The sequence below is a fragment of the Triturus cristatus genome, chromosome 2_1 (genome assembly GCF_964204655.1).
Source record: "Triturus cristatus chromosome 2_1, aTriCri1.1, whole genome shotgun sequence".
NCBI classification, from domain to species: domain Eukaryota; kingdom Metazoa; phylum Chordata; class Amphibia; order Caudata; family Salamandridae; genus Triturus; species Triturus cristatus.
This window is the reverse complement of record NC_140581.1, coordinates 207119340-207139632: the sequence shown is the minus strand read 5'-3', so window position 1 is coordinate 207139632 and position 20293 is coordinate 207119340. Positions and strand designations below refer to the sequence as shown.

General features: G+C 45.5%; 1 protein-coding gene across 1 annotated transcript; it reads left to right on the top strand.

Moving 5' to 3' along the window:
* Nucleotides 1-400: 400 nt before the first annotated feature.
* On the top strand, nt 401-11091 carry ARMC3 (armadillo repeat containing 3). The gene has a single exon (XM_085629903.1). The coding sequence runs from the start codon at nt 510-512 to the stop codon at nt 3099-3101; it is 2592 nt and encodes an 863-aa protein (XP_085486029.1). The 5' UTR covers nt 401-509; the 3' UTR covers nt 3102-11091.
* Nucleotides 11092-20293: the final 9202 nt, after the last annotated feature.

Below are 20293 nucleotides of genomic sequence, written 5' to 3'. Positions count from 1 at the left end.
CATACGAGTTTTCACCCTAAATATATTCTTGAATGAATATGTTCTCTGTGGGATAAAGACAAAAAAGGCATTTAGTTACATTATTTACATTCAAAACCAATAAATACTTTTTTCTCAAACATGATAAATTAATATTAAGATTTTAATGTAATGATTCCAGAAAGTGCTTTTATTTACAAAACCCAAAAGTAAACATTAATGAAACAAGTGACATTTACCAGGATCGAGCAATCTGTCTTCTAACTTTTCCTTCTGTCCCTAAGGAAAACTGCGATTAGAGCGCAACAACTGGACGCATGCGCTTTAATCCATGATTTCAAAACCGGAAGTCGGACACCGCAACTACTAGGAACGTGCGAGATCAGGATGTCGTCTCCTAGCAACCCACCAAACAGCAACGTGCAGCTGTCAGCTGCGGCTGAGTTGAGCGAAAGAAAGCCGGATAGTAGGCAAGAGGAATCAGGGTAGAGAGAAGGCAAGTGTGAACGGCGCACCAGCTCAACGGCGTCATGGGGAAAAAGGTGAAGAAGGAACCCGAGCCCCCACCCAAGGATGTCTTCGATCCATTGGCTATCGAAAGTAAACAGGTGCCCACAGTGGTGTTAATGCTTCAGTCTCCCGAGCAAGAAATCCTAGGTAAAGCCTGCGAATCGCTGTATAAATTCGCCAAGAAGGGGGACGAGAATAAACTTCTGCTGTTGGACCTGGGAGCTCTCACGCCTCTGCTTAACCTCACCTCTCACGAGGACAAGATCGTGCGGCGCAACGCCACTACGGCCCTGGGGATCCTGGCAGAACACCCTGACGCCAGCCAGCGCCTGCGCGCCTTGGAGGTCTTCCCAGCCCTCATCGCCCGTCTGGCACCAGAAGAGGAGACAGTCATCCACGAGTTTGCAAGCCTGTGCCTCGCTTTCTTGTCGGTTGATTTCACCAGCAAAGCCAAAATCCTGGAGCACAATGGCCTCGAACCGCTAGTCCGCCTGCTAGGCAGCCCCGACCCCGATGTTCAAAAGAACTCTGTTGAATGCATCTACCAGCTCGTGCAGGACTTCCAGAGCCGTGCTGCACTATGTCAACTGCAGGGAATTCCTCCTTTACTGGAACTCCTAAAGTCGGAATACCCGGTAATCCAGGTACTGGCACTAAAAACACTGGCCACTTTAAGCAATGATGTAGAAGCAAGGTCAGTTCTGAAACAAAGTCAAGCTCTACCGCAAATCCTGCAGATCTTGGAAACGAACGATTTAAACGATCTGCACGTGGAGGCTCTTGCGGTGATAACGCATTGTCTGGACGACAATGAAACCATGCAGTTGCTACAGCAAACAGGAGGGCTGAAGAGACTGCTGGCGTTCATGGAAACCTCAACCATCCCTGAAGTGCAGGCAAACGCGGCCAAGGCACTTGGCAAAGCAGCTCAGAATAGTGAAAACAGAAACATGCTGAGTGACCTAGAAGCAGAAAAAACTCTTGTTACTCTTTTGGGAAGTGAGAACGACGACGTGAGAGTTGCTGCTTGCCAGGCCATTTCTGCCATGTGTGCCAATGTGGCCAGTAAAATCTTTTTCCAAAAGGACGGGATACCCCTGATAGTTCACTTGTTGGGTAGTGAGAATGGAGCCGTTAGGGAATCAGCAGTCCAAGCGCTGGCTAACCTGACCATCAACAATCCCAGCAACGCAACTGCTGTTATGGAGGCTGGCGGGCTAGAACCCTTGGTTAAACTGTTGTCGGATGACCAAGACGTCGCTGTTGCCCACTGTGGAACTGTCCTCATAAACATGTCCTCCCAAGAAATTTTGCGCGTCAGTATGCAAGGTCATGGGATAATGCAGGCTATTGTCAAACCTCTTCAGTCCACCAATAGTATAGTGCTGAGTAAGGCAGCCCTAGTTGTTGCTGCACTTGCATGTGATGCAGAGGCAAGAGCTGAGTTAAGAATTGCCGGTGGGCTGGGCCCCCTAGTGCACTTACTTCAATCTAAATATCATGATGTCAGGCGAAATGCATGCTGGGCAGTCATGGTCTGTGCAAGTGATGAATTGACTGCAGTAGAGTTGTACAACCTAGGAGCCTTAGACATTCTTCAAGAAATCAACCTGTCAGTGAGCCGCAGAAATAATTTCAGTGAAGGAGCTCAGAGCAAACTGTTTGATAACTTTTTGCCCCTGAAATACAGCCACAAAGGCTACTTATCCTCAAGCAACATTACTAATGACGGGTTTTATGACTGTGGTCGCATAAAGCCTGAAGCAAAGCTCCTGTCATTGGAAGAATTGAGTAAGCAAGAAGTCAACGATCACCGGGCAGTACTCTTAGTGAATGCCAGCGCTACTGACCATGGGCGACCCCATACCCCGGCTTCAGAAGAAAAAGCAGATCACAGCACTGTACGGTCGCCAGCTTCAGGCAGCAGAACAGTGAAGGAAAAGCCAGGTATCAGGGGGCCATCTCCAGCGGAGGATAAGCAAGACCCTGTATCTGGACGTTCTCCATCTTCACTTAGTAGAAGCAGCATTAAAGAAAAAGCAGGCAAAGGGAAAGGGAAAACAAAAAAAGAAGAGGACAAAGCAAAAGAAGAAGAGGAGCACGCGTTGCAGGAAACCATTATCGAAAAGAAACAATGGCTTCCCCCTTTTGACTTAATTTTATTTAGTTATATTGGTGAGGTTACTAAAACTGTTCTGGAACATCTTAATACCAGGGATCAGGTTGTGCTGCTGGCACAGTTTGTTGCAAATAAGATGGGTGGTCCAATTGAAAAGGACAAATTACACGAATATCCATGGGAACTTCACATTAGTGAGTTAAAATTTAAATTGAAATCCAATATAATCCCGATTGGGGCCATCACTAAGGGCATCTTCTGCCACCGAGCTTTACTTTTCAAGGTTTTAGCAGATAGAATTGGTATTGCTTCCTACCTCATCCGTGGAGACTACAACAGAGCATGGAATGAAGTTAAATTGCAAGAGGAGTCTGCCCCTGGTATGACAGTAGTTCTTCGTCCTCCTGAAGCATACTTTGTGGATCTAATGTATCAGCCAGGTCGCTTGATGAAAGTAGGAAGCGCCGATGCAGACCATTATCAACATATTTAGCTTTTTTATTCTACATTTAAACCGAAAGGCAGTATTTGTATTTAACAAACAATGTTTGGTTTTATTCTAATATGTTAACGTTATTGTATACTGAAGAAGTAGAAATTAAGATTTTACAGTTTATGAAATCTATATTATTTTTTAATTATCCAAACAATTTTGTGTTTTTACTCTTACTGGCTTATGTTTTATGTATCAATTTGTGGTGTAATATGAAAGCAGTGGCATCAAAACTCTAATCGCTGCAGTGCTGCATAGCGATGGAGAATCATTCTTCGTTGGTGAAAAATGACAGTAATGAAACTATACGTTTCCTCTGCTACCCTTTATGCAGGTGCAAATGATTCCAATATAGGACTTAAACGTTGCCGAGGTACTTGAGAATTAAGGAAGATGTAATGTACATAGAAAGGGAGGCTGTGTAAACTAAAGGTGTCTGCTTTGGGAAGACACAGAGAGGAGGAGGATTGTGCCCATGTAGATTTAACAATGTTGTGACGTTGAGATTTATATCATATAGTTGTAAAGAAACCACAGCAAAGTCAGTTCTATGTGCTCCCCCAAGTCTAACACATAAACTCCCTACACTGTAATTCGCAAAGGGGTCCCATGCACCATATACAATTATTTCTACCTGATACTTCTGCACACTGTATTCAGCTCTCATTGTCCAATTGTCATGTGAAATACCCCATTATGAAAGCTTATGCATTAATATGGTGTTATGTACTAGTTCATCCATCCATGTAGTGAGAGGCGTATAATGTATCTTAGCAGAGTAGCATCCGGCTATGGTATAAGCATATTTACAGATGACATACAATTGAATTAATACACCCTACTAAGAAGAGGCAAACTTTCACTCTAACCTCTGCTTCCAACTGCCATCTATACCAGGCCACCGATACGTTACATACACCCTACATGCCATCATCTCTCAGTTAACATAACATCATTTAAACCAAGGCTTCTGTGTTGGATGTACAATTGATGGACATGGACAGCTGGTGGTACAGGGAGGGGGGATAGGATTGTCTGGTGTTGTTGCTGCATATTGCATGTCTTTTGGTGCTGTAATATTTTTTCCTGTTATAGCCCGTCAGTTTTATTATATAGACCGTCGAAGAATAAAAGGTGCCGCATGGATTCCGACCTATGACCCGTTAGGTTCAGAATAGGTGCTAAACCCACTAGGCACCGCTGTGTTAAGGCGCCGTTGCAATCTTAAAGAAACACATGCCTGAAGTTATATCTCTTCTAATTATGTAAATTTGGAACCACATATTAAATGAAGTATTGTATTTCGTAGTGACTAGAATGACAATAAGAAGCTATTACTGGTTCTGTAAAGACAATTGAGCAGCTATTACTAGTAAACCGAGGTATGATGACCACCAAAATATACATCATTTTGACCTGTATATTATGTTGCAGACTAACTAGCAGTATGCAGTATCAGTGGCAGGGTGCCCATTGAATTTTAACATAGGCATTGCAGCAGCTAACGAGCCTCCCCATTTTTATTGAAATTTTCTGAACATATTTGACAGCTGCATACATTACTGATAACCTATGAGACTTATTAGTCTTTTAATGTGGTGGTAGCTTTTATCATTTTCCTAATTGTAGCCTGTAGGCACTTATATTTGTGTCCGTTTCCTTATTGGCTGGATGTCTGAAGTATTTCCTTTCTGAAATTTGCAATAACCCAATTATTGCACGTTTCCCCCCATTTGCTCACTTTTTAGAGACATGCCGTGAACAGTTGTATATGATCCCAGAGAAAAGGAAACGTATTCAATGCGAAATTTGAGTATTCATTTCACATAAGCAGTCTTCAACATTTCCAAGCAAATGGCACTCAGAAAGTTTTCAATTCAAACTTAGTGAAAACCGTAACAACCCCTTTTGTCCCCCTCTCCACTATTCTGTCTTTTTTGGTTTTCTTCACTTCTCCAGGGCCTGAACCCATCTGTCCTTAATTTTTTTTATGATGTTACTCCTTCCTGCCCCACCTTCTCTTTCCTCCTCTTCTCTCTTTCCTTCTTTGTTTTTTAGGTCTCGCCTGACCCAGTGCATGCGCTGGTCTGACGAGACTTTTTGAGAGGGCTCCAAAAAGTGCTACCAGGCCAGCCTAGAGCTACAGTGCATGTAGCTTGACCGCGATTGCTTTCACTTTTGCGGCCGCACTGATGTTTGATCGCCATCGCAATCACTTTCGTGGCCGCACGGCCGCTTGTCTCTCTTATCCTCCCATCTCTTATCTTGTTGCAGCTGGGCACAGGTTTGTTCCTTCATGTTTTGTACCTTCCTGTATGTGTACTTGTGCATAAAGCATGTTAACGTTGGCGCCGTTCTTCTGTTCCGACTCTTCCTCAATGCCCGCTTGTGTTTTTTACTCGGTTATATTTGTTGGGGAGGGGAGAGTGGCAGGCCTCAGAAAGTAATAGTGAGCTCGTCTGTACACTAAGCCTGTGTGCGCGGGAAGTTGAGGCCTTATTCGTCATCTTTTCTGCGAATGAGTTGGACCTGTGTTAGGGCGTGTGTTCACTTCTTCCAGCAGCGCAAGGAGACTTGAGTAGGTGGAGGAAAACCCTGGTGGCAAAACCCCCCACCTTGTTTGTTACCGTGCACACAAAGTCGCATTTGTGAAGAGCCTTTTATTCCGCCTGATATTTCTATTTATTACTTTATATCTACTGATGTGCAGCCTCACCATATTCATTGCATTTTCCGGAGCTATATAGGTCAGTGAAGCTCTGAGTCTCGTTCGTTTATAGGCACATGTTATGGGGACTGTCGCACTTATCACACGCAATTCGACAACCTGGTCTAAATGTCTGCATTCAACAATCGGAGCTCCGTAGGTCTTGTAGCATGCTTCATCATCGGTAATCATACCCTGTCCAGGTAAGTAAGTATTACCAGGATGGATTCGGCATCACTGTTGGGGGAGTTCTTAATAAGTGTTTACTGGATAAGCACAGGGATACACGGTGACATTTCCTTCGTGTTAAACCTAATGACATTTCTTTACTAAGCGGCCACCTTAGGTAAGATTAACATTTAGAAGTAGGGGCTGTCTTTCATTTCAATGACTTGTCGCAAAACACAGTGACTGTGCAGACACTGACGCACTTTCAAAATGTTTTTAGTAGTCACTGGTACTTAAAGAAGAAAAAAAAGGGAGGAATAAAACACCTAGATTAGATTGTTTATGTAGATGACTGGTTTTTTTTCTCTGTTTCGTTGGCGTCGTTATTTTTTTTAATCACAAATGTTATTGCATTTTGTTAAGATATGACATTGCATGCAACACCGACTGGCTTGGAAGTAACAGCATTGAAACAGACAAGGTTACATATATCTACAGTCAAGTAAAAAAACAATATAAAGTGTTGCATGAAGTTGAAAACAAAAAAAACAATCATAACTAACCCATCTTTCCCCCAGGCCATGTCACTTAAGTTAGCAAATCCGAATCTGCATCAACAGTCTACAGAGGATATAGTGATGCTATAGCTATGCAAGGGGAAACCAAAATCAACATCATGTCTGTGCAAACAGGAAACCGAGAGGGAAGCCAGCTAAGCCAGCAACACTATGGCATCACTAAGAGTACCTCCAACATTTGTGATATTAATAGTACCAGTAGTGTGGTGAACACTGACTAATACAGCCATACATTTACTGAATTTGCCTTTCTACACCTATTTAAGCATATATGCTTGTAATACACAGATTTACTTCAATATGAGGGAGCTGTACTCTTTTGTGTTCTTCAAGCTTTCAGTACCATTTTGAACTCTTGGAGAGATGTGGTTGTCTGAGTGTTTTTTGGTAGGGTGTTACAGTGATGAGGGCCTAATAGTGATCTGAACCTGGAGGTGGCTTAGGGTGGAAAAAGTTCTGGTTAGTTGGTCATAAATTCTTGGTATGAGTGTAGACAGTATGTTAGGCAGTAGTTAGTTGCTGTGTCATTTACTGATTTCGCTACAAGTGTCAGGAGATTTTATATGGTACTTTTTTGGCAGAGAGCTAACCAGATTAGTGACTGTATGGTGGAGTGGGAATATGCCTATATAGATTGTACAAAGTTCTGGTTGCAAAGTTTTGGACCTTGTTGAGTGGTGCAAAAATAACTGAGGGAGGCCCATTGGAAAACCTGTTTCAATACCCCTACATAGGCGTAGCTAGCAATAGTTCAGCAGGTGCTATTCCACTGGGATCCAGGGCTGTGAGGGACTCACTTCATCCCAATTAGCAACCGTTTATCACTACCAAAATTGGTAATGGGTCCCAATTTCATTGTTTGCGTTACTGCTAAGCACTGCCTTGCTATGCTCCTATAGTCAAACCTGCTGAATACTAATGAGTTACTCCGTCTTGAATGGAATGAGAGAACTGATTTTTTTGAATTTAAAACAATCCGTATCAACCTGCAGTTACTCTGTGTTGGTTATGTAGCGATTCGTTTTCGTTAATGATTTGAATTCACTTGAGCCACAAGGTTTCTGGATGAAGGGGTAACTTTGAAAGCACTGTTGAGGGAAGTAGATGGTGTCCAAGTAATGGGTGCTGGATAAGGTTGGAAAGCACAGGACTTTAATTTTGGAGGACCTGAACACAACGAAGGAGGATGCCTAGCAGAGCCAGCCGCCACTGCCTCCGCATTTTGCTTCACAGTCTTTTCTTGTCCCTCCTACACTGCTGCTCCTCACACTCCACCCTGTCTCAGTAATGTTCCTCTCCACGCCTGCCATTACCTTCTTGTGTCATGCTGATCTCGTCTCTCCTTACTCTCATACTCTTCCTCACTTTACTCTCTCACTGACTGACTCTCACTGACTGACTGACTCTCACTCACTCACTGACTCTCATTCACTGACTCTCACTCGCTGACTGACTCTCACTCTCTCTCTCACTCACTGACTGACTCTCACTCTTTCACTCACTGACTGACACTCTCTCTCTCACTGACTGACACTCTCTCTCACTGACTGACACTCTATCTCTCTCTCTCACGGACTGACTCTCTCTCTCACTGACTCTCACTCACTCTCTCTCTCTCTCTCTGACTGACTCTCTCTCTCTCTCACTGACTGACTTTCTCTCATTGACTGACTTTCTCTCACTGACTGACTCTCTCACTGACTCTTTCTCTCACTGACTGTCTCTTTCTCTCACTGACTGACTCTTTCTCTCACTCACTGACTGACTCTCTCACTCACTGACTGACTCTCACTCTCTGACTGACTCTCACTCTCTCACTCACTGACTGACTCTCACTGACTGACTGACTCCCTCTCTCCCTCTCACTGACTGACTCTCTCTCTCACTGACTCTCTATCTCTCACTGACTCTCACTCTCTCTCTCTCACTGACTGACTCTTTCTCTCACTGACTGACTCTTTCTCTCACTCACTGACTGACTCTTTCTCTCACTCACTGACTGACTCACTCTCTCACTTACTGACTGACTCTCACTCACTCACTGATTCTCACTCTCTCACTCACTGACTGACTCTCACTCACTGACTGACTCTCTCTCACTGACTGACTCACTCTCTCTCTCTCACGGACTGACTCTCTCACGGACTGACTCACTCTCTCTCTCACGGCCTGACTCTCTCTCACTGACTGACTGACTCGCTCTCTCTGACTGACTGACTGACTCACTCTCTCACTGACTGACTCACTCTCTCACTGATTCACTCTCTCTCTCTCTCTCACTGACTGACTGACTCTCTCACTGACTGACTCTCCCTCACTGACTCTCTCTCTCACTGACTGACTCTCTCTCTCTCTCTTTCTCTCTCTCTCTCTCTCTCTCTCTCTCTCTCTCACTGACTGACTCTTTCTCTCACTGACTGACTCTTTCTCTCACTGACTGACTCTTTCTCTCTCACTGACTGACTTTCTCTCTCACTGACTGACTCTTTCTCTCTCTCTCACTGACTGACTCTTTCTCTCTCACTGACTGACTCTCTCACTCTCTCTCTCACTGACTGACTAACAAACTCTCTCACTGACTGACTGACTCTCTCACTGACTGTTATACAGGTACTATTTCCCAACCTTCACCCTCCTCCTATTGATGCCCCCACAACAAAAAAAACCTTAACAAGCAAACATTGGGACAGGCAGAAATAAGTTGCCAGTATTAAAAGGACAAAAAAACTCAAGACATTACTTATTGTTAATACTTTTTAAATATGGTTGTTCAGTTGTACATAATGCTTTCTTGGTCATATATAAGGTAACAAAAATGATTCTGACACTTCTTTATTATAACTTTTCAGCATGCTGCAGACTTCAGTTCAGCACTGCTTAAAGACATAGGTAAAGTCAATATCTCTAGCTAAACACTTATAAGGTCCCAAAGGCGAGACCCATTGGCTATGCCAATGCTTGTCTTCTGTTGGCTTCTTTTGTGGGGTCCTAAATGCCCCCGCCTTTCCCCAACTATTTTTCATTTTTTTGCCTCCCCTCCTCTTTTCCTCAGCCACTGGTTTTAGTCCAAGGGTCATCCTTTTCACAGCACCTGCAGTGTTTCTTTTCTCCGTTTTCCTCCATCACTTGGTACTTTTCTTTACCTGTTTTCCATTCACCACCAATACTTCCTCTGCTTTTTGTGTCACAGTCGAAAAAGAAGACTTCTTTGCTCGTTCTTTTTTCATTAGTTTCCATCACCCCCCAAAAAGCTGTAAACATTTCAAATTACCTCTTTTGTTAAGAATTGGATATTTGTCCAAATTTATCATTACCTATTGAACCTAGGACTTGGTAATGGGTCTCAGATTTAGTTCCTTATTTCCTCTCAGTTTTTGTTATGCCCAAAAACTGCAATACTGCATCATGCCTTGGAAAATCCAAGTCTTCTTGTGATCAGTGGGAAGAGGGGTTGTAACACCACATAGTTTTGATTAAAAACTGCAGCAACACTATTATTTCTTGTTATTTGTGCACTATGCTAAATCAGGCGGTATTGCTCCTCAGCATTAACCTTATGACTACTACAGGGTTCTACCTTCTGTTTTGGCAAAGAAGGGTAAATAGACCCACCAGTATTAAGTTTATGTTTGTGGGTTTGAAAGAATGGAAATGAAAAGTGTTCATCAAGCGGCTTGAACATTATAAGAAAGCATGAAAACCCGCATCTTTTCATTTTTGGGTGTCGTTTTCTGATCCTCAGCTGTGAGTCACTCACTCTAATAGAGTCTCACTCACTGTAAGATCTGTGCTAAAAGAGATTTATGCTGTAATGCCAAGTGCCCATATTTTAAATGATGGCCCACTGCTGCGCTGCTGGGGTAAGAGTCACTGCACAAGTTACCCATGTGTGTGTATGTGTGCAGGCTGAGCAAGGAAGACTGTTTTCTGACTTCATCTGGCTGCTACGCACAGGTAGCTGCTGCAGATGGAATCCAAATTACATTGGTTCTGGTCTTCAAAGAACTCACAATTCAATTGAACATCTAACAGGTAATGCTATCGTTTTAAGTATTGAACTGTAACATCTATAGCACTGTTTTCCAAACTGTGAGTCATAACTGATTTTTGGTAGGTTGCAAAAGTCCAAGCTATAAATAAAGATGCTTTTAAATTCTGTATTTATCTTGTCACATTTGCTGCACTTCAAAAACAGAGGTGAAATATCAGGCTACATCTTCTGACAAATTGCTGCATTTTTAACTTGGGGATTGGGGTTTAAAAACTCCTCTCACTTTGCAGTCAGAGAAAGAAAACTAAAGTGAACTATGTGACCATTTTGCTGGGTACAGGTGTGTGAAAGTAAAGGCTGTGGGATGTCATTTTTTTGTAACACTCAAAAAATAGCTGTAAATGAATTGAACACATTCAGCAGTTTGGAAAGCAAAAACAAAGCACATATTTTGTAATTCTGAAGTGTGATGGAAACAAAGATTTTAATAGGAATAAAACAAATCCAGGCACTTTACTTGGTGGTGCCCAAATGATAAATAGTAATTGAAACCCGATTTCCACACATTATCATTTGTGTGCTATGCAGTTTTATCAATAAAATGTTATTCCTGTGCACATTTAGTGGCCATTTCATTGAAAAATTGATGTCTGCAAATAACAGTGCCTCATATACACAATGCTTTAGTTACACTAAAAAAAATTGCCAGCCTCATCCATTCGAGCTAGGTGGGTCGTGAAAATTTGTCATTCTAAAACTTGGTCATGATTCTAAAAGACTTAGGAACCACTGATCTATAGTGTTTGGATCTATTTCCGTTCTTGGGAAAATGTGCCTTAAATTTAACTTTTGATTGTCACAAGTTAGGAAGGTCATTGACGTGACGTTTCCTGGGTCGCAAACTCCTATCCAGAGCTGGATTTATGCTGTATAAGTTTGTTTATGTACTCATGTAATTGGGAATATTTCCCTGAGTCAGGGTTAATGGAACTCGTGCTCAGAGTTGCGCTGATACACACACAGGCACCCTGGTCGGTGCTTCGGAGTGCTGGCGGGGAGAGTAGTTAGCTTTGAAGACCATGGAGTACCATGAATACCTTAGTTCAGGAGACCACTAGCACTGGATAGGAGGGAGGTCTAGGCCACGCATCACTACTGTTATTATGTTGTTCTACTTTTGTTATGTTATGCTAGTTGATTTTATCGTGCATTCTCATCCCCAAAGCTCTGCTAGCGCTAAAGCTCGAACACTATTATTAATGGGAAAGTTCATGCACTACCATTAAGTGCAAAAAGTACAGTTTTTAGTCTTTTCCTAAACATTGAGAGTGAAGAAATTCATCTAAGAGAAGGTCGTTTCTGATTCCATTCCTTAGTAATAAGCACAAAAGGACCTTCCATCTAGTAAAGTTCTTTTACAATAATAATTGTGTAAAGTATTTGTGTTGGAGAGTAGCACAGTTGTTGAGTAGTATGAAATGTGATGCACTTTTTCAAAAAGGCAGAGGCTGATCCATGTATACACTTTTGAATGAAGCCCAATGTTTTGAAGGCAATCCTCTTTACAAACTGGAAGTCCGTGAAGCCTAGCAAGCAGTGGAGAGACATTAGAAAATGTTGCATACTGCATTATAGCCTGTGCTGCTTGATTTGAACTTTTTATAAACTTTGTATTTGCTGTTTGGATATACCTAAATATAAAGCAGTGCATGAATCCAGTCACACCTATGGTGGTTGCACTCCTTATCCGTTTGTCATCCTTTGACAGCTATCGAGTACTAGGTTTCAGAGATTTAAGGATGTAAATGCAAGAGCATATCACTGAGGGGCAAACAGACATAATATCGAATAAAAAACTATCGACTGGACAGAATATCGAGTTTTTAATATAGAATGGACAGAATATCGAATTGCCAAAATATAGTGGTGAAGAATATCGAAAATCAGGTAAGAAATATTGATTTAAATAATATAGAAGTAAGTAATATCGACAGTCATAATATAGTTGTTAAAAATATCGATTTTTTTATAGTGTTTTAAGTGTTAGTATATGTGTTAAAAGTATGTATTAATTTTGGAATGTATGTTTGAATATTTTTAAAGGAATGAATTTTATGTTATTTAATTTTTGTGTAATTTAATTCCGTAGCGGGTTGTGGGTTTATAGGGGATTAGGGTGGGAAGTAATTTAATTATAGTACATTAAATAATAATGTTTAGGAATTATTAATTATTTTTAATTTAATTTTGCGTTTTACTTCTGTAGCGGGTTGTGGGCTTATAGGGGAATAGGGTGGGAAGTAATTTAATTGTTATTAGGTAATTATTAATTGGTATTGAAAAGTAATTGGTTGTTGATTAATTATTAATTGGTAAATAATTTGTATTAATTGGTATTTAATTTGTATTAATTGTTTAATTGATAATTATGTTAATTGTATTAATTTATTATTTGTAGCGGGTTGTCGGTTTATAGGGGAATATGGTGGGAAGTAATTTAATTGTAAATAATTAAATATTGAAATAATTTTTGTATATTGATAACTAATGTATTACTAATTAATTATTAATTGGTAATATTTGTATGTATTAATTTTTGGTATTGAAAATTAATTGGTTGTTAATTAATTATTAATATGTAATTAATTGGAAAAAATATATTGGTATTTATAATTAATTAATTATTAAATATTGTGTGATTGGTAATTCATTTTAATACTTTTTTGGGTAATAATAATTAATTTCTTTTTAATAAAATATTAAATTATTATTTTCCCTACTATTGCACTCACTGGAGTGGGAATAATAATTTTTACCCCTACGCTATCCAACGCTTTCCCTATTGTTGCACTCTTTGGAGAAGGAATAGTAATTTTTACCCCTATGCTATCCAACGCTTTCCCTACAGTTGCACTCACTGGAGTGGGAATAGTAAATTTTACCCTCCCGCTATCCAACACTTTCCCTACTGTTGCACTCTCTGGAGTGGGAATAGTAATTTTTACCCCTACGCTATCCAACGCTTTCCCTACTGTTGCACTCTTTGGAGTGGGAATAGTAATTTTTACCCCTACGCCATCTGACGTTTTCCCTACTGTTGCACTCACTGGAGTGGGAATAGTAAATTTTGCCCTCCCGCTATCCAACGCTTTCCCTACTGTTGCACTCTCTGGAGTGGGAATATACATTTTTACCCCTACGCTATCCAACGCTTTCCCTACTGTTGCACTCTCTGGAGTGGGAATAGTAATTTTTACCCCTACGCTATCCAACGCTTTCCCTACTGTTGCACTCTCTGGAGTGGGAATAGTAATTTTTACCCCTACGCCATCCAACGCTTTCCCTACTATTGCACTCACTGGAGTGGGAATAGTACATTTTACCCTACCGCTATCCAACGCTTTCCCTACTGTTGCACTTACTGGAGTGGTAATAGTAAATTTTACCCGCCCGCTATCCTACGCAAAAAATATTGAATATTTTAAATTAATTTTACGTTAATATATATGTATTAATTTTTTTTTTTTACTTACATTTAGGTGCCGATTCCGATCCTGTAAAACCCGGGTCTGAATGGTCGTATGGAGCGTATTCTCCATACGACTCGTACCCGGGAAATCCTCCTTACAAAGCAGCAAGTACGATCCGTACAGAAATACCTTTTCCGTACGAATCGTAAAAAACTACGTGCGGCGAAAAAATACCTACAATTCCGATCCGGGACATCGCGAACGTGACGTCCGGACGGAGTCAGGCAGCGTTTTACGGACCAGCAAGTACGATTCGTGCCTACATCACTGCGCACGGCAAATATTTTACGGCAGCCAAAAACTCCCGGGAAATTGAGGACGACGCGAAGAAGGAGCAGCGGTACGCGACGGACAGCCATGGACCCCATCCTACGTGTCATCCCGGCCCTCCTAGCCTACGACCTGGTGCACCGAAACCGTCGCGCACACCGCAGAAGGTCAGCACAACACCCAGGGGCAAAGGGGGGGCGAGGGGCAGGAAACATAACCTCTACCTAATTTTCAAAATACCATATACTGTCCATACATTACCTCCAGGGTCTGGCCACTTCGGGGGGCATGTCCACCAATCCTCGCGTATGCGTACCTGTCACCACTACAATGGTGGTACGGGCCGTACCCACGCCATCAGAGCGTGTGTACGGCCCACACCACGCGTACCCCTACATCACCACTACAATGGTGGTACGGGCCGTACCAACGCCCTCAAAGCGTGGTACGGGCCGTACACACGCTCTGAGGGCGTGGGTACGGCCCGTACCACCATTGTAGTGGTGATGTAGGGGTACGTGCCGTACCCACGCCCTCAGAGCGTGTGTACGGCCCGTACCACGCGTACCCCTACATCACCACTACAATGGTGGTACGGGCCGTACCCACGCCATTAAAGCGTGGGTATGGCCCGTACCACCATTGCAGTGGTGATGTAGGGGTACGCGTGGTACGGGCCGTACACACGCTTTGAGGGCGTGGGTACGGGCCGTACCACCATTGTAGTGGTGATGTAGGGGTACGCGTGGTACGGGCCGTATACACGCTCTGAGGGCATGGGTACGGCGCGTACACCTACATCACCACTACAATGGTGGTACGGGCCGTACCCACGCTTTGATGGCGTGGGTACGGCCCGTACCACCATTGTAGTGGTGATGTAGGGGTACGCGTGGTACGAGCCGTACACACGCTCTGAGGGCGTGGGTATGGCGCGTACACCTACATCACCACTACAATGGTGGTACGGGCCGTACCCATGCTTTGATGGCGTGGGTACGGCCCGTACCACCATTGTAGTGGTGATGTAGGGGTACGCGTGGTACGGGCCGTACACACGCTCTGAGGGCGTGGGTACGGTGCGTACACCTACATCACCACTACAATGGTGATACGGGCCGTACCCACGCTTTGAGGGCGTGGGTACGGCCCGTACCACCATTGTAGTGGTGATGTAGGGGTACGCGTGGTACGGACCGTACCCAACCTATGAATGCGGGGGTACAGACCGCATCACCCGTACCCCTAGGGCACCAGTACATTTGTGATACAAGGCGTACACACGCCACAAATGTTGGCTTAGGGCCTGGTGCAGCATATAACCAGTATATTGGGGTGTGTTCATGGCCAGGACAGCAGTGTACTGCACCAAGGGTGCGGGTGGGTAGGTGGGTGTCTGCCTAGGAGTCCCAGCAGTGGACCAAGACATGTGAGGTGTGGGTGCCTATCACTCCCAGCAGTGGACAGAGACATGTGAGGGGTGGGTGCAGAGGAATACCAGCAGTGGACAGAGACATGTGAGGGGTGGGTGGCTATCACTCCCAGCAGTAGACAGAGACATGGGGGTGGGTGCCTATCACTCCCAGCAGTGGACAGAAACATGTGAGGGGTGGGTGCAGAGGAATACCAGCAGTGGACAGAGACATGTGTGGGGTGGCTGCAGAGGAATACCAGCAGTGGACAGAGACATGTGAGGGGTGGGTGCCTATCACTCCCAGCAGTGGACAGAGACATGTGAGGGGTGGGTGCAGAGGAATACCACCAGTGGACAGAGACATGTGAGGGGTGGGTGCCTATCACTCCCAGCAGTGGACAGAGACATGTGAGGGGTGGGTGCCTATCACTCCCAGCAGTGGACAGAGACATGTGAGGGGTGGATGCAGAGGAATACCAGCAGTGGACAGAGACATGGGGGTGTGTACATCATGATCAGATGACCACAACTCCATGGGTGTATGTACGCATTCCTAATGTTCGACTATGTTGATAGTGCCATAACAACACATCACTGACAGCAGTGTCCCACTCCCAGGAGGATGGATGTCTTTCCCACACAGCATGACACACCACATGTGGGTGTGAGGACAAATGACACATGCATACCCACCCCTGGCGGATGCAGCATAATACACACACAGAGATCATGCCACAAGACTGTATAGTCATGTCAATGCCTACTAAAATAAGAGAGCAAAAGGGAACACACACTGTCACGCACATCCCAGGACTGATAGGAATGTACAGGTGCTGGGACATCCACCAAGATGTTGCCTCTCATGGAAGGAATAGGGTTGAGTTCCGACAGATACAATGCCCACAATTGTCAGTCAGGTGCCCAAATACCCTGCAGAACAAGTACCAATTGTGTGCTAGGCTGGGATAACACACATGCATAGTGCGGAACATTGAGAATTTCGCCAATAAGGCATTACAACATACTCAATACACAAGTACAGTGACTAGCAAGGATGGCACAGACGATGCAGCCGGAGACATTGCTGAGCAGGCCTGGCCAAAGTTGAAGGGATCCGTCACCAACAAAGGAAATGTAGACAGAGGTCAGCACAACAATTGTGCAACTCCCTGCAGGGAAGATGTCAGGTGCCACAGAGGAAGGAACACTCCTTGGGACAATGTCTCACACAAATAGCACACACGACCTAAGATTCTTTGCAGAGACCTTGTGATGGCACGCAGATACCATGGTCCACCCCATGAGCATCAGACTACAACATTTCCCTGAAACATAACACATTACCACAACCCCAACTCCTGGAGCATCAGCACCCACATCAATACCTGAAATGCAATGGTGTTCAAAGTGAAAAGAAAATGCATTATTCGGCATTAAAAGCAAAATTATAAAAGGACACAATTTACAAAGGCACATGGCCAGTCCAGATCAGAAGTCCTTGGGGAGGACACATGGCCACGCGTCTCCCCTAGCTTGCCAGCACATTAGAACCCTCAGGTTCGTTGACTGGTGGGGGGGGCATCATGTGGGGAAGGACCAGGCACCGCAGGGACAGGAGGTGTAAGGGTAGGTGTGGTGGGTGCAGAGAAGGATGCCTCCACCACAGGGAGTGGGGCAGCGCCAAAGGTGGAGGTCAGCTCGGCGCTGCACACTGCTGCCAGGTCGTCCAGCGTATCCCTTGCACCCGAAGAAACCACAGGCTCAAAGGAGGGGGGGGTCGGAGGGATGGGGTGTAGCGCTACTGGTGGAGGGGGGGCAGGGGGGTGGACTCAACTCCACTACCCGTGGAGTGCCGTTCCCGTTTACGGGCTGGTGAGCCAGAGGGGCTGAGACCCAGCACAGCCAAGTAGCCTCCTTGTCAGATTGTGTGGTAGGGAAACCGAGGGGAGTGCCATTGGAGGGACTGGGTAGTGCGGCATGCGGACTTGGACTGTGGCTGCGTGTATGCCTGTGTGCCCCAGACCCAGTGGGTGTGCCTTCATCGCCCTGAGTGTGCGTGCGAGGAGGTGTGCCCTTGCCCTTACATGGTGGTTTGCTGCCTGTGTCTGGTGGGGTGCGTGCTTGGGAATGTCTGGGTGTGCTTGGGACAGGCATGGGAGTGGGAAGTGTGGATGGTGCAGGGGTAGGGGGGACAAAGCGCTGCAGGAGACTCACTGCTGCCGTCAGTGAAGAGTCCATGGACCTCAGCAACATCCGTTGGTCAGACATCGCTGATGACATGCCCTCCATGTACGATACCATCTGTGTCATCAGTCTGGTGTGGCCATGGAGGACATTCAGCATCGATGTCTGGCCAACCTGCAACTGCCGCAGAATGTCCACAGACTCTGCAGTGAGGGCAGCAGGGGGGACAGGGGCAGGAGGTGCAGTGCCTGGCACGAAGGAGACATTGCTGAGCAGGCATGGCCATAGTTGAAGGGATCCGTCACCAATAAAGGAAATGTAGACAGAGGTCAGCACAACAATTGTGCAACTCCCTGCAGGGAAGATGTCAGGTGCCACTGAGGAAGGAACACTCCTTGGGACAATGTCCCACACAAATAGCACACACGACCTAAGATTCTTTGCAGAGACCTTGTGATGGCACACAGATACCATGGTCCACCCCATGAGCATCAGACTACAACATTTCCCTGAAACATAACACATTACCACAACCCCAACTCCTGGAGCATCAGCACCCACATCAATACCTGAAAGGCAATAGTGTTCAAAGTGAAAAGAAAATGCTTTATTCAGCATTAAAAGCAAAATTATAAAAGGACACAATTTACAAAGGCACATGGCCAGTCCAGATCAGAAGTCCTTGGGGAGGACACATGGCCACGCGTCTCCCCTAGCTTGCCTGCACATTAGAACCCTCAGGTTCATCGACTGGGGGGGGGGGCATCATGTGGGGAAGGACCAGGCACCGCAGGGACAGGAGGTGTAAGGGTAGGTGTGGTGGGTGCAGGGACGGATGCCTCCACCACAGGAAGTGGGGCAGCGCCAAAGGTGGAGGTCAGCTCGGCGCTGCACACTGCTGCCAGGTCGTCCAGCGTATCCCCTGCACCCGAAGAAACCACAGGCTCAAAGGAGGGGGGGGGTCAGAGGGATGGGGTGTAGCGCTACTGGTGGAGGGGGGCAGGGGGTGGACTCAACTCCACCACCCGTGGAGTGCCGTTCCCGTTTACGGGCTGGTGAGCCAGAGGGGCTGAGACCCAGCACAGCCAAGTAGGCCTCCTTGTCAGATTTTGTGGTAGGGAAACCGAGGGGTGTGCCATTGGAGGGACTGGGTAGTGCGGCATGCGGACTTGGACTGTGGCTGCGTGTATGGATGTGTGCCTTCATCCCCCTGAGTGTGCGTGCCAGGAGGTGTGCCCTTGCCCTTACGTGGTGGTGTGCTGCCTGTGTCTGGTGGGGTGTGTGCTTGGGAATGTCTGGGTGTGCTTGGGACAGGCATGGGAGTGGGAAGTGTGGATGGTGCAGGGGTAGGGGGGGGGACAAAGCGCTGTAGGAGACTCACTGCTGCCGTCAGTGAAGAGTCCATGGACCTCAGCAACATCCGTTGGTCAGACATCGCTGATGACATGCCCTCCATGTACGACAGCATCTGTGTCATCAGTCTGGTGTGGCCATGGAGGACATTCAGCATCGATGTCTGGCCAACCTGCAACTGCCGCAGAATGTCCACAGACTCTGCAGTGAGGGCAGCAGGGGGGACAGGGGCAGGGGGTGCAGTGCCTGGCACGAAGGAGACAAGGTGGTGCCTTGCACGGACAGAAGGGACCGGAGCAACTGGGAGGGCGGTGATGGGAATGGAGGGGGCGGTGTCAGATGTAGTGCTGCTGCTAGGTGTTGTAGCAGCCTCCGCCCCCTCGAGGAGTTCAGCCTCGGACCCGTCAGCGTCGTAGTCAGTGTTGCCACTAGACAGGTCCTCCGCCTGACTCCCCTCGCCCTCTGTGCCACTTGCTCCCGCAGACTCGCCAGCAGTGGTGGCAGCGGTGCTGGATCCCTCCTCCAGGTCCGTGCAGGTGTCTCCCTCGGTGTCCTCCGATGATGCTGTGGGCAAGGTGAAGATACAGAAAATAATCAGTCACCTGTATACATCTGACACATGAGTCCAAACAAAATATGTCACAGTGCAGATCAGGAAATGCATCATGAGTAACATCTAGAATACTCCGCACATATGTAACCCTGCACTCCCCAGTTGGTTGACCCACCATGCCACTTGGAAACAATGGAGATTATGACACAACAGCAAATAACTTGATATCAAATTATACTGAGAAGCTAGTGTCTGGGAACAGTTGAGCACAGCAAGACTATGAAGGCATGCCACCTCTTGTTCACTGTGAACGAAACAGTATTGGTGCACCCAAGGCCAAATAACAGACCTCAATGCTGAAGGTGTCCCCACACTCAGAGACCTGTGAGTACTTTGGAAACCCAAGCGAAAAACATTGTGAGCCCTTGGGACTCACAACACTTT

Coding starts and splice junctions, on each gene's coding strand:
- ARMC3 (XM_085629903.1), top strand. CDS start 510: ATGGGGAAAAAGGTGAAGAAGGAACCCGAGCCCCCACCCAAGGATGTC.